The following is a 14,554-nucleotide window of genomic DNA, read 5'->3' as shown; positions in this document are numbered from 1 at the left end:
TGACAACTCACTCTTGCAGGAACATTCCTTTGAGAATGTCCTCAGAGAGTGAGAACTCACTTGCTACCAACCCATTCATGATGGATCCACCCCATAATCCAAGCACTTCCCAGAAGGCCCCACTCCCAACACTGCCATGTCAGAGATCAAATATCAACATGAGTGTTGGGGGGGACAATCTCAAACCATAGCACTTAGAATCTAATTATATGGTTGCTCCAAAGGACTGTGTGAGCATTTTTGAGACCTGTGTAACAACAAAAGTTGGCAGGAAAGGTAAAATTAAATGAAGACATGGGAATGAATTCAAGCCATTTTGCTAGAATAGCTTCTAGAATGATATAGTGTAAAGGTAAAGGGTAATTGTCAAACAGTTTTATAATTGCTGATTTAGAATTTAAGAAATTTAAGGAGATATTACTCAATAAAATTTCAAAGATGGGAGTTTCATTAAAAGGCATTAAAAATTCATAATCCATAGTAGATCATTCATCAGAAAGTATTCAGTGGTAACAAAATTACAGAACTAAACCTAACCTTCCTATTACCAAGAACACAAATTAGGCTTTTTACCTTACACTGTTTTGGCAAATAGCTGGATCAGAAAGAACCATCTCTGCCCTCACCCCCTCACACATTCAGAGCTAAACAATAATTAATAAAATATCATCAAATACCTCTCCAAAGTTTTTATGCAGAATAAAAACATTAAAAGAAGAAAAGAAACACAATTAAGAAATGTAAGATAAAGAGTATCTTAAAAAGCCAATAAAATTTATGAATGGAAGATGAAGAAATTTAAAGCAATATTTAATTAAATTAAACCCCAAGAACAAAGAAATTTATTTTAAAAAATCATATGAGAAGCAGAAATAAAAATAGCCATTGCAAGACACAGAACATGGAGGGCAGGTTTGAAAAGAATCAAACACAATTTAGTAGGTAAAACTAAAAATAATTTAACAAGATCATAAAGAAAATTATAGCTATAGAAGAAAAGAAGTGATCTGACATATGCATAAATAGAATTTCTGAAGAGGAGAATCAAATATGTGGAATGGAAAACTATGCAAAAATACTATATATATTAAATATGATAGGAAACTTTTCCTAAAGAAAAGCAACTAAATCTAAATACAGAAAGATTTGTCATGTCACAATCACAATTTACAAAAAAAGAATCAAGTCAAGATATATTCAAATTAAGTTAGTAGATCTAGATCTCTGGATAAGGAAACAATATTATATATAACAGGCAAAAAATATCAAATCACTCATACGTTTAATAAATCAATTTGGCCTTCGACTTTTACAAAACATTACCCATTGAAAGACAGTTGAGAAATTCTTTAAATTTTTTTTCAAATTTCAAATAAAAATATGTTCTAAGAAATTTATATACATTGATTAAACTCATGTTTAAATATAAAGATAGCAGAAACGAATGTTTCCAAGAAGAAAAAGAAAGAATATTCCAACAAACAAACCAATAGAAGTCAGATAAGTTCTTTGGAATTAAAATCCAGCCAACAAAAGAAAGACTGAAGAAGCTATGATTTGACACATAGACTGCCACACTAGAAATATAATATTAGAGTAAGAACTCCTAAACATTGTCTCCTCAATAAAAGCAATAATAGCAGTGGCAAAATATGTCAAAATCAAAAACTTTTTCAGAACTCTGGAATAAGCAAAGGCTTGCAAAAATCCAAGGAGCATTTATGCAAGAGAAATGGCTAAACCTTAGGGAAAAAAATCTTCATATTTTCCTTCAGAATGGCAGGAAGGAGGCAGAGAATGTCATATTTTGTTATGCCACTAATGATTTGGGGATCCCAGAATATATTACAGGGGTATTGACAAATAAATAGAATAATAATCAAGTAAATTAAATGTAATAGAAGGCATTTCTGAAACATAACTTCAGATTTTAATTTTATTTTACATTAGCCCAAATATAAATTATTTTTAGTAGTGCTAACTTATATTTCCTTAGATGTCAAAGCAATTGTTTAAAATTTAAAAATTATTAATCAGATCATTGTTTTGTTAATGCAAAGCTATGGCCCATTGTATTTGTGAATGTAATAATTGCTTTAAGAAGATAATATATTTAAATATCAATTTATTAATTCATTTGTATTAGCCATATAAACTTATATAACTTTTTTGTCATCAAGCAAGATAAACATTTACTGAAAAATTATATCTTTAAGAGAACAGATGGGTGTTTAACCAATATAGCGCTGTTTTACCACTCTTTAAATTTTGTATTTATCCTATGTTAGTCTAGCTTAACAACTAAAAATTAAGTATAATTGACTGATACCAATAGAAATTGCATAATTTAGAGACTATGAACCTAAATACTATTATTATTTTTATTTTAAAATGGCTTCCTAAGCATTTGTCATTTACATTTGAATTTTTGACAGGAATAAAAAGAATAGAATCTTGATTTTATTTGCTCTCTGAAATTCCCGTTGCTAAAATCCAAAGAACTGAAGAAGGGTGGTCTCTTGATAATGAATTTGTAACACATTATGCTTTAGGAGATACTGACTTGGAATTAAAACTCAACTTGACATTTTAAAATATTATTAAATTTACTATCAATCAGAACATCCTTTAGAACAGAACATTTTCATTGAGTCTACGGCAAACTATTTTAGTTTGGCATTTAGGACTCAATGACTTCAGAAGGACATTGCCCATGGAAGTTGATTGTTTCCTTCCTATTCTCCACTGAACGATATCATAGCTTAAAAAGTGAACTCCATCCTCACTCCCTAATGTATTGTTTATTAAATACTCTCTATCATTAAACAGATATTTCTGAAACAATAACTCCCCTTGATATTATTTTATCCTAGAAATATAGCAAATACTAATGTACTTAATTAACAAAATAAAATTAGCAGCAGCATCAGAGCTTTCTTAATACTTTGGTAATATTGAAGCATCCTTAGTAAAATAATTAGCCTGTTGGTTCCATGTGCTCTATCAGTAATTATATTAGTTATATTGAGATTTCCATGGCAAGGATTTGGACTGATGAAAGCAAATATTACAGAAGCCAAAACACTGAATGCCTAAAGAGTATGTGATTAGGAATAATTTTCTTCATCTCAGGTCATTAGAATAAGTCACTGGATTTTCTAAGCATTATAATTTTTTAATTTCAATTTTTCTTGACGGAAGTCCAAAATTTTTATGGTGACTTTTTTCCAAATCAAGCTTTGTGGAGAAACAGAGTTAATATCAACACTGAAAAAAAAATAGACATTTCTTCTTTTCTGTGTGTTCAATCCTGTTCATCATCAGCCTTCCTTAGATCACTTTATCTCCTAGTTCCATCTAACATGCCACCTATTCAGATGATCTCTTAGTTATGTCATTGTCTTATATACAGCTCTGCATTGGTTCCTTGGGGTACTGCAAATCAGATTTTCCTCCTCTTCTTTTTCTTTTTTTGATTTTTTTAAATTTCAGCATGTTATGGGGGTACAAATGTATGGGGTTACATATATTGCCTTTGCCCCACCCAAGTCAGAGCTTCAAGTGTGTCTATCCCCCAGATGATGTGCACTGCACCCATTAGATGTGAATATATCCTTCCCCTCTTCCACCTGCCTGACATCTGATGAATGTTACTAGCTATGTGCACATAAGTGTCGATCAGTTAATACCAATTTGATGGTGACTACATGTGGTGCTTGTTTTTCCATTCTTGGGATTCTTCGTGTAGTAGAATGGATTCCAGCTCTATCCAGGATAATACAAGAGGTGCTAGAACACCATTGTTTTTGTGGCTGTATAGAACTCCAATGTATACATATACCACATTTTATTAATCCACTCATATATTGATGGGCACTTGGGGTATTTCCACATCTTTGCAGTTTGAATTGTGCTGCTATAAACATTTGAGTGCAGATGTCTTTTTTATAGGATGTCTTTTGTTCTTTTGGGTAGATGCCCAGTAATTGGATTGCTGGATCAAATGGTAGTTCTACTTGTATCTCTTTGAGGTATCTCCATATTACTTTGCACAGAGGTTGTACTAGTTTGCAGTCCCACCAGCAGCGTAGGAATGTTCCTATCTCTCCACATCCACACCAACATTTATTGTTTTGGGACTTTCTGATAAAGGCTCTATCTCTATGACTGACTTATTTAATTGAAAGGTGTTATCTTCAATCCCTGCTATTCTTTCTTCTGTTTGATCTGCCCTGTTATTGAGGCTTTCCACTGTGTTTTGTAATTTCTTGAATAAATTTTTCATTTCCAGAAGTTCTGTTTGAGTTTTCTTTAATATTTCAAGTTCTTTAATGATTTTTTTCTTCCAAATCCTGGATTTGTGTGTGTGTGTGTGTGTGTATGTGTGTGTGTGTGGTTTCTTTGTGTTGGTTATATTTTTTCTTACATATCATTGAGTTTTCTTACAATCCATGTTTGAAATTCTTCTTCTGTCATTGTAGTGTTCTGAATTTGGTTGATGTCCGTTGCTAGAGAACTGGTGTTCACCTTTGGGGGTGTGCTTTCCATTTGAGTCTTCATATTTCCAGAGTTCTTTTGCTGAGTCCTTCCCATCTGGAGCAGCTGTTGCTTCTTACCTTTAGATTTCCATTTGGATAATGACATGCCCAGTATAGTCTCTAAGCCAGTAGGTGGTGTTTGTGGGTGAGATTGGACCACACCCTGTATGATGAGTCAGTAGATGCAGTAAAAGGGTGTGCAGAATGACCTCCCTGTCAGTAGGTGGCGCTTGCTGGGAGAAGCAGGCTGCAGTGTTGTTTTTGTGTCCTGTTATCACCTCTTGTTCCTCTGGAGAGGCACTCTAGTGCCTCACGTGGTGGGTGGGGCCCTGGGACTTCCAGGTGTGTCCTTTTCTCCCCCCCAGTGAGGGCTGGTCTGGGAGTGAGTCTGGGCGGAGCTGGGTTGGGTAAGCCTGCCCTAAAGTACCACCAATGCCGTTAGCAGGGGTCAAAGGTCTGTTTTCTGATTCTGGACAAAGCTATCAGGGAGGGACTGGAATGGCCTCGCTCCTTTCCAGCCTCCCCTATTCCACAGTTTTTCCTGGGCCTCTGCCAGCAAGCAGGACCTTAAGCCAGTGGATCTCCCCTGGCTATGATGCGGGCCGGGTGGTTCCCTGCGCAGGATTGAGCCTGAGCTGGGCACATGGCCCTCCCTTGGGAGGAGGGTTGCCCCTCAAGCACTCTGATCTGCCCCTGAAGGCACACACACCTCGGTAGGCTCGTTCACAAATGTCTATTCTGTGCCCCAGGGCAGTGCCATCGAGACTTGGGTGCACGGGCCTGGGCCCTGGAGATCAATCCCTGACCCTACCAGGGAGAGGAGTGCTGGTCCCAAGTCGCCCAAGCTGGATCGATGTCTCTCTGCCTTGGGATTTGCCTGGTCACCTGGAGTCACGGCCAGCAGCATCTGGGAGGGCTGGCCGGTAAGGAGGTCACAGTGAGTACCCCTCAGTCTGCTGCAAGGTCCCAAAAGAGAAGTTGCATTCTCTGCAGATGCCTCCAAGTGGCAGCTGAATTGTCTCTCTCGGCAGCGGTGGGTAGGGAGGGGAAGCAGGGAATGAAGCAATATGGCTCCTGCCCATCGGCTCAGGTCTGCGGCCGGGAGGTGTCCCGAGGTCGAGGGTGCTGGGAGCCTGGTGCCCCGTCCACAGGAGGCTCAGCATCCCTGGGCTGGTGTTGGCAGGTCTCTCCAACTGCTCAGGAGCCCACCTGCAGTCCCAGATGCAAGGGGGGAAAGTTTAACTGCTCCACTTACCCTTGTCACTGGTCTCCAAGCCTCTAAGGGGCCTTTCTTCTTCCAGTTCTCCTCCACAACTTGGAGTCTCTTGTAGTCTCAGGCACCCTTCCTTCTGACCCTTGTCTGATCTGTTTGTCTGCCTGGTTTTGTTTGTTTGTTTGTTTGTTTTTTACTTTCTTCTAAAATCTATCTTTCTTGCAGAGACACTCTGGCTGGCCATCTTGCACTCCCATTCACCTGTTCCGTATATATATTTTTAAGGGTATCTTTCCCACTTCTCTCAGCTTAGTAATTATCTGGTTCTTTTAATCCTCTTTTCCCATAGTGAAATATCATTATGAGAATGATTTATTTTTCTTATGTAACAATAGAGATATATTACTAAATGTGTTCTCATTAGTTTCTTATTGCATTAAATGATATATTAAATAAAAGTAATAAAGTCAATGTTTCTTCAGGACACATTCATGGATTTTGGAGACTATGTTGATACCCCATGGAGCAAAGTAGGTCCGCAAAAGGGGTGGGGAACCGTGGCCTTGAGGCCACAGGTAGCCTTCTGGATCCTTGAGTGCAGCCTTTTGACTGAATCCAAATTTTACAGAACAAATCCTTTTAAGAAAGAGATTTTTAATTAGATCTTTAAATTAGATCTGTTTGACCTAAAAATCATTTTATATTTTCAGAGGTTAAGACTTGGAATTGGAATCCTTTGTATAAACCCTACCACAATTGTTAACTAACCGTGTAAACTTGAGTAAGTCATTTAACTTCTCAAAGCCTACGTCTTCATTTGTACAATGGGATCATTATCATGTACCTGGTAGAATTTTTGTGAAAATTAAGCATCATATGTAAAGACAACTAAAATGGTATGTAACCAGGTAATAAATAAGGATGATTTATAGTTGGAAAAATACGTCTACCACTCATTAGACACATGACCCATAACAAAATAGATAGTACATTTGTGTTACAGTGTTACAATTTCCACTTTGTAGAAAAAGGCAATTATATTATGAGCCTTGGAGGGTTGTTTTATCAATTAAATAAGATAACGTTGAAGTATTTAACAATGTTTCTGGCACAGTGTAGGTACTTGATAAATAACTTTGTGCTAGACAACTTCCATTTGTTTCTCAAGGTCTATTCTCCATTCTGCTCTCAACTCTGGGGGCCCAATGTCTATTTAAAAAAAAAGAAGAAGAAGAAAGAAAATCAATGCTCGGGTTAGGCTAATGTTGAGAAACTTAAGGAGATCAGAGGAAGACAGGAAAGTGAGCCAGAATCTTTATTCCATTTCCTTGTTTCCCTTCCTGGAGCTATCATGTTCCTTCAAGGTAACTTCTTACAAAGACCATCTCCTCTGTGCTGGTAACTGCTTATAGATTTCTGCGTGCCCAGGGCTCTTTCACTATCCCTGCTGTTTCCATTCTTATCATCCACTTATCTTAAATTAGATCCTTCGTAAGTAAACCCCTTTGAATTATTCTGATTTGAGAGTCCAAATCTGTTTCTTGTTGGGTTCTTAACTGTCATATTTTTCTTTTGTTTCTATTTTCATCATATTATATTTCTATCACTTTTCAAAGTTTTGGATAACTTTAGGTCACAGCAATTAACTTAATGCTCAGATTACACATGCATATGCACATTTATATTTGTACATATATATTTTTGTATATGCATATATTTACACTTATCTATATCATGTCTATCTCTATCTATCTATGCCAATATCGAGAAAAACAGAGACAGAGAGAGAGAGAATTCCTTGGAGAATGTCCTAGAAACTTTCTTCGAACTATTTATTGTGATAATTTGGAAAACTAGTTATAGCTTTTCTTTTGTTTCTAATAAGATAAGAAAAATAAATAAATTCAAGAAAATTATATCATTTTTGTATCCTTGTTTCAAATGAAATCATGGAAAATGACACTAATATTTAAAATTTTAAATCAGCTATATGTCTTGAGCTACCACTAAAATAATACAAAAGTAGTTGTACATATTTTATTTTTTATTGAGTATTATAAAATGTTATAAGTTCATTTATCATTAAAATATGTTGGAAAACTATGAAGAATGATATAGAAGTGAATCCCTCATTTTCATTTCTTTGAAGAAATATTCAATTGCTAGTGCTAGTTAAAATTTGTTATTTGTAGGAGATGAGTGCCCTCTTCTGGTTCTGTAATAAAACTGTTGATTTTATGTTACCTCTAGTGGAATCATTTTTTCTGTTAGGTTCTGATTAGTTTCCCTTTGCAGTCAGAGTTATTTAATAAAATTATGTACACTTTGCTGTTTTACCCTTTGCGACAGCAACATGACAGGTAGCCATTACTTCTAAATAATTTTCATTTCTTGTTCTTAATCTTGTTAGTCTTTTTCTAAGGAATAGTATGAAAGTTTGTCTCTTTAAAGTTTTTATTCCTTAGAACAGAGAACAAATATCAGATTCCGAACAAGAATGTAATATTTTTTTAATTAACTTGAAAGGAAAAAATGGAAGGCTAGCAAAGGAGGGAGGGTTGTTAAACTTAACAATTCAACTCAGTCAGATTTTAATTATTAGAATATTATAATGGGAGGATACTGAGTACCTGACTTGTCATCTCTCCCTCCCTCTTTTCTCTCTTTCTCTCTCTCACACACACCCCCCCCATCAGATGGCTGAAAAAAATAATTTTTGACTAAAGGTTTGCTCTGTATGTTCTGTATCCATAGTTTCTACTCCTGAGTGCCCTCCCCTCAGTTGACACTTAAAAAAGAAAAGAAACAGAAACACACACACACACACACACACACACACACACACACACAAATATAGCCAGTGAGAGAATGATTTTTTTAAGGAAATAAGTATGCATCTCACTTCTCTCATCATTTAAAAAATAGCCATGTATTCCTCTGTTTTTTACAGTTGATCAACAGTCACAAATCACAGCCAGTTTTGATGTGATGAAAATATGCTGCCAAACATTTCCAAGTAGGGGTCGAGAGTGACAACTTTAGCAAGATGTCTTTTGCACCCATGCATTTCATGTGGGAAGTTCACTTTGTTTTAATGTTTAACTAGCAGGTTAAGTCAGAATTTCCATGTTCTGCTCTTAAAACCTTGAATTTAGATTCTTTAATCAGTGGTCTCTGTGTCTACGCAAGTAAAATTATCCTTACAATTCAGAATAGAAAATATTTTCAGATTAAGGTGGGGCAGGCTTTTTGCCCAGCAGAATTATCACCTACAACAATCAAAGACATCAGATGGTTATGCACTCCCACTTTTCTGTTTGCTCATATAAATAGGCAAGAAGGGAGAGAGAAAATAATTTGCAACAAAATTTTAGGTAATATAGGACAAAATTCTATTTCACTTGAAAAATTAGAAATTACAATTTCCATATTTTTCCTCACTAAATTATTAGATTTTTAGGTAGATGTAATGTTTATGAAATTATTAAATACTTACTGAATCTCTCAGATTAAAGAATTGAGATAATTATCCTGACAGCTCAGATCCAAAAGGAGGGCTTTTCAGAAAACAACAAAACAAAACTAAGATTACCTTGTCTTAGTTTCACCACGAACTGAGATTGTACATGGACATTGTTTCTTTCATTTTATTTAGAAGAAAAGTATTGCTAGAAGTCACAGCATTTGAAACCAGAATTCAACTGTCTCTCTGTTTAATATTTTATTTAATCATTTAAGATAAAAAGTCCTGAATGACCTAGCCTTTAATAAAAACTGGCCGTGGAAGTCTGAAATAAAAGCAGCAATAGATGGCACTAGAAGATCAGATCGTGAGTCTCAGAGGAAAATCCATGCCTCCCATTTCCTCCTCCAATCCCTGTAAAACATTTGACAAGGGGCTAGCCAGTGAGTCAGAGGGAAGTGCTGGAGAGAGAGCCACAGCTACCGTGGTAGATCCTAATTCCTTTGTCTATTTTCCCCGGAAGGCACTGTGGAATGTGTTAGGGGAAAAGCAAATGATCAATTTACTACAAAGATTCTGCTCAAAGCACATTAACTGTCCTATTTAGTTCAAATCAAGAATAGATAAAGAGGAGCCCACCGTGACTTTTACCAGGGGTTTGTGCTGTTTCATTTGCTGCTGCTGATAATTGAGGTCTTGCTGCTCAAAAAAAGCTCAATGAGTGTATTCATCATTAAGATAATTATTCCTTTTTTCCCCATAGGCAAATAACCCACAATCACATATGAAATACAGATTTTCTTTTATTTCCTAACAAAAGCAACACATTTGCAACACAATGCTATAAAAGCAAAGGCATTTATAGCATTTTTTTTCATTTCAGCCTAAAACGGCCTGCATTTCATAGCAACAGATTTGTTTTATTTATTTTTTATTGTGTGAATCCGTCAAGGCTAGGCCCTGCCTGCGCCAGGCGCACTGTCCCAGCTTGACTGGCCTTGCCGTGGCGACCTGCCCCTGACAGGCGCAGCTTCTGACATTCCAGACCTGCTTGTTCCCGCCGCTCTCCTAATCCTCTCACACAGCCATGAAGACAGACCTTAAATCCAACAGAAGATGCTTCTGGCAGTTGTTTCAAGCTATAAAAACTATTTCTGTCCAGGAGTGGGGAAAGAGAATCAGTGGTTATTGTTTCTCCTCCAGCTAGCTATTCAGAAGGGTCTAAAAAAACCCTCAGCATTCTATAAAAATGACCCAAACAAGTATTACCTTTCCAGGGCTGTATTCTCAATGGTAAGACGTTCTTTAAAAATCAGGAGTTTCTGAAGACAAATTTTTATTTAATTTGGAATCAGAAAATATTTTTAAAAATGTTTAATGGGTCATAGAAAGAGTATAAAAAATTTCAGCTCCATTTACTAATTAATAGGATTTATTTATTTTCTCTTATTTTACTCTTTTTTTCCCCCTTTATCAGTGACCAAATGCAGAACTGGCTCTTGTGAAATTTAGTCGCACATATAATGCTAAACAATCTCTACTACTAGGAATCTTTATGGATCTATCATAGAAATCACATGCATGAATTGGAAGTATCTTTCTCTTTTTTTCCCCCTCCTTCCTTCTTTTCTTTCATCCTCTCTCTCCCTATCTGTCCTTTTATTTCTTTACATAGCATTTTTGAATTCTTATTCTGTTCTTAAAGATTTTCCCACACATTGTTTCTTCTAATTTCTCTAATTGTATCTATCCTTTGGGTTTTAGCAAAGAAAAATTGCATTAGTGTATATGTGTGTGTGTGTGTGTGTGTGTGTATACACATAGAGAGAGATACGGAGAGAGAGTTTCATGTTTAAGAGAGGGCAAGGAAATTATAATGTTTGCTATTTTCCAAAATAGTTAGTTCAAGACCAAGTGCATAAGAACAGTATTATATAAAACATAATCAATGAGATGTATACACTCTCCTTAGCACAAATAATGAAATTAATTATGAACCAATCTGTTAAGAAATTGAGTGAAACTAAAACAAAAATGATTTGAGACATTATTCCTATGGCAATTTTAGTAATCTGCCTCTGGAATTTCATTGCACATTGCAATGTTAACTGAGATTTTATTCACAGATGGAATGGAGAAAAGAGGGTAAGACAATCCCTTTTCTTGTCTATAATAAAATTTTGACATTTGCCCTGGCAGGTTACTCCAGGAAAATAACTTTTTTTTTTATGCCAGTAGCCAGAGGCTTCTTATTATCATATAGCAAATCCTGAAGACAATTTTTCCTTGCTTCAATTCTATCATGGCTTCCACTAAATTATCTTAAGTACTAGAAGGAATTTTTGTTGAATCTTGACCCACTTCTTGAAGGGATTAGGAAGATTCCTAATAAGATTTACAGGCTCAGGCCCAGAAAATGTTAAGCACACTGTCATAAATATCTCAGCACAGTGTTAGTGATGTACATCAGAGATTGTCACGATTTTTACCCTTTCTTCACAAAACTTACTGTATGCCACATCTCACTCATCCTACTATGCATAATACACTCAAGTATTCCTATGGACACCTTCCTTTCACTAAGAGAATTTATCATCTCTATCAAGAAAATGTCTCTCAAACCTTAATTTCTAATTCTTCCTTTTCTACCTATTAAACATACTCTTTATCATGTATCATTCTGAAAAATAAAAACAAAACAAAAAATATTTACCTAGTTCTGGGTATAAATGCTTAAATTGGAACAGAAGGGGAATGAATATTGGAAGTGAAGAGAAAGAAGAAATAAGAACAGCAACTTGATGTCATAATGTACAGCTGCAAATAGGAAGCAGGTTTTTGGATTTACAGCCATGTAAAGAATGTGTGCAGAGCAGCTGATGGGAGGCCAGAGTAGTGTGAGGTGTGGATAGGCTGAAGGGTGGGAGATAGAGAGATTATGCAGGGCCTGATAAAACATGCTGAGGACTTTTATATTCATGTAAAGACTGATAGGAATCCAGAACAGGATTTTAATCATGGGATTGGAATAATTACAATGAATTTTAAATTATTTTTATTGAGTTATGGAGCGGTCATTGTAAGGGGACAGAATCATTTCAGGGAAGGCAGTTAAAAAGATATTGCAGAAATCCAGATAAGAAAATATTATAATTGGACTAGATTGGTGGTTGCAAAGATTGAAACAGTCTAGCTATTCAAAGAGTAAAATCAATAAGGTATTGGGGGGTGAGGGAGGTATGACATGGAATGTGTTATGATGTGGGATATGCCAAGTGTTGAGCCAATTTTAAAAGACCAGGGTAAAGAAGTTGAATGAGGTACTTGGAGTCTTGGCCCATACATTAGTAGAAAAGACTGAACTTGAAATAAAAATTTAAAAGATAATATCATACTAGTAGTAACTTAAGTCAGCAGCATTTATGAGAATATTGATAGAGGTAATTATGTTCAAGACCAGATGGTAAGAAAAGGAAATAAATATTTTGGTACACAATTTACCAGAAGAGTTAACGAGGCAAGAGCAATGGATTAACATTTCAACAGAGAGTGAAACATGAGGCCGATAACACCAAAACCTGTCTTAGTGTAGTCATCCTTGCAGCAGATTTGTAGTAAGAAAGTCCATATAAGCTAATTGAAACAGATGCGTCACTTGAGAATGGCAACTTTGGAAGCCCACGACCACTCAGGCATCATTTCAGATGGATGCGCTGGAGAGGGGGCAGCCTCTGCACTCTCAGCGTCATCAACTCAGCGCCAGAGCATTAAAAGCTTCTCTCCGTCCAATGTTAAAATTGCATCTGGGCAAGTTAACGACTGTGACAAATGAGGAATTTCTGAGGACTTCCTTGACAATTCTGCCTAAATCTGAAGGCAAGAGTAACCAAGATCCTTACAGCTGGGTCATTATTCATAAGGTATATTAGGCAAGACGTTTTCAGTTACGAGTTGCTAAACAAATCTAATGAAAACATAGAATTTATTGATGTAACTGTCTGTGGCCCCTGACATGGTTGGACCTTATGTCTTGAATATTATCAGAGCCCAGGCTCTCTTGTCCTGTCTTAGATCTGCATATCTCTGCTGTTTTATTCTTCAGATGGAATAAAAGAAGTATTTTCTTATAATGACTCTTTAATAGTAGTTCTGAGGATGCCTCTGCTTGGTCTGGGCTAGAGAATGTGTCCACCCTCTGCCAGTCACTAGGGCAGGTCTGAGTCAGGTGCCTGTCCACAGGAAAGAGGGATTCTATTCTTTGTTTGTTTGTTTTGTTTTTGGTTGGCAGAGCTAGCTGAGGCTTTATTTTGGAAACATCAATTGAATTGGTTTTTAGTTGGGGGCACAAGTAAGAGGGGCTACCCCGGGCAGTAAACTCTCCCCAAGGGTGGGATGAGGGCTTAGGCTGAGCCTTAGGTGGGTATCCTGTCGGCTATATTCCCTGGCACAGCTGCCACCCCCAACAGGCTTTTTGGCAGCCACTCAAGGGCGTAGGCTGGAGGGGCCGCAGTGGCTGCTCACTTGGACACCAGCTTCCCATCGCGGGTCTGGATCTTCTTCACAACCACAGCCCCTGAGGAGCTGGTGCGGCGGGAGGGGCTGGAGCTCCCACCAGAGCCAAAGCTGGGGGGAAGGAGCGCAGGCCATGGCTGAGGCCAGGGCTGGTGAGGCCCCATAGGCCGAGCTCAGCCCACCTGAGTAGCCGCTGGTGGTCTTCGTGTGGATGCTCGAGTTCTGCATCCCAGATCCAGCCGGCTCTCCCGGTCCCCCAGCCGCTCGCGGTAGTGGCGATCTCGATGTCCAGGCCCGGCTGGACGTCCAGCGGCTCCCGGCCGGCGCAGCTGCGCGCGTGGCCTGCGGCTCGTCCGCCTGGCCTGGCGTCCTCGACGGCGGCCTCCAGGGAACCCCGCTGGCCTCTGACACCTTCGATCTCAGCCTGGAGCCGGTGATACTCCGGTCATGTCGGAGATCTCCGTCTTCGAGGGACGCAGGCCATCCCGTGCTTCCCAGCCAGAACCCCCGGCTCCTCATCCTCGGCCTGGTACGTGCTCTCGGCCTCAGCCCCGCCGCGGCTGGCGACGTCCCGTACTGGCGCGGCCCTCGGCGACAATGCCACCCACGTCCAGCCAGCGGCTGTTGGCCATGGACAGGACCACAGACGGGTCGGAGACCTGGGACTGCAACTCACGGATCTCTACGTGTAGCTGCCTCAGGAAGTTGATCTCATCAGTCAGCCCTTCCAGGCGAGAATCAGCTCCCCTTGTTCATGTGAGCTTCATCCACATCCTTCCTGATGAGGACAGATTCACTCTCTGTCTCTGTACGCTTGGTGATCTCGCC

General features: G+C 38.1%; 1 protein-coding gene across 1 annotated transcript in view; it reads right to left on the bottom strand.

The window, feature by feature from the left end:
* Positions 1–13,861, bottom strand: part of TACR3 (tachykinin receptor 3) — an 82,725-nt gene extending 68,864 nt beyond the window's left edge. Inside the window, exons 1-4 of the mRNA XM_020284483.2 lie at positions 13,736–13,861; positions 10,484–10,536; positions 10,194–10,368; positions 5,350–5,454 (exon numbers count right to left, since the gene is read on the bottom strand). Coding sequence (XP_020140072.2) covers positions 5,350–5,454; positions 10,194–10,368; positions 10,484–10,536; positions 13,736–13,861 — 459 coding nt within the window. The remainder of the gene's footprint in view (positions 1–5,349; positions 5,455–10,193; positions 10,369–10,483; positions 10,537–13,735) is intronic.
* Positions 13,862–14,554: the final 693 nt, after the last annotated feature.

Source organism: Microcebus murinus, chromosome 27 (genome assembly GCF_040939455.1).
Source record: "Microcebus murinus isolate Inina chromosome 27, M.murinus_Inina_mat1.0, whole genome shotgun sequence".
NCBI lineage: Eukaryota > Metazoa > Chordata > Mammalia > Primates > Cheirogaleidae > Microcebus > Microcebus murinus.
This window is presented reverse-complemented; position numbering and strand designations above follow the sequence as displayed.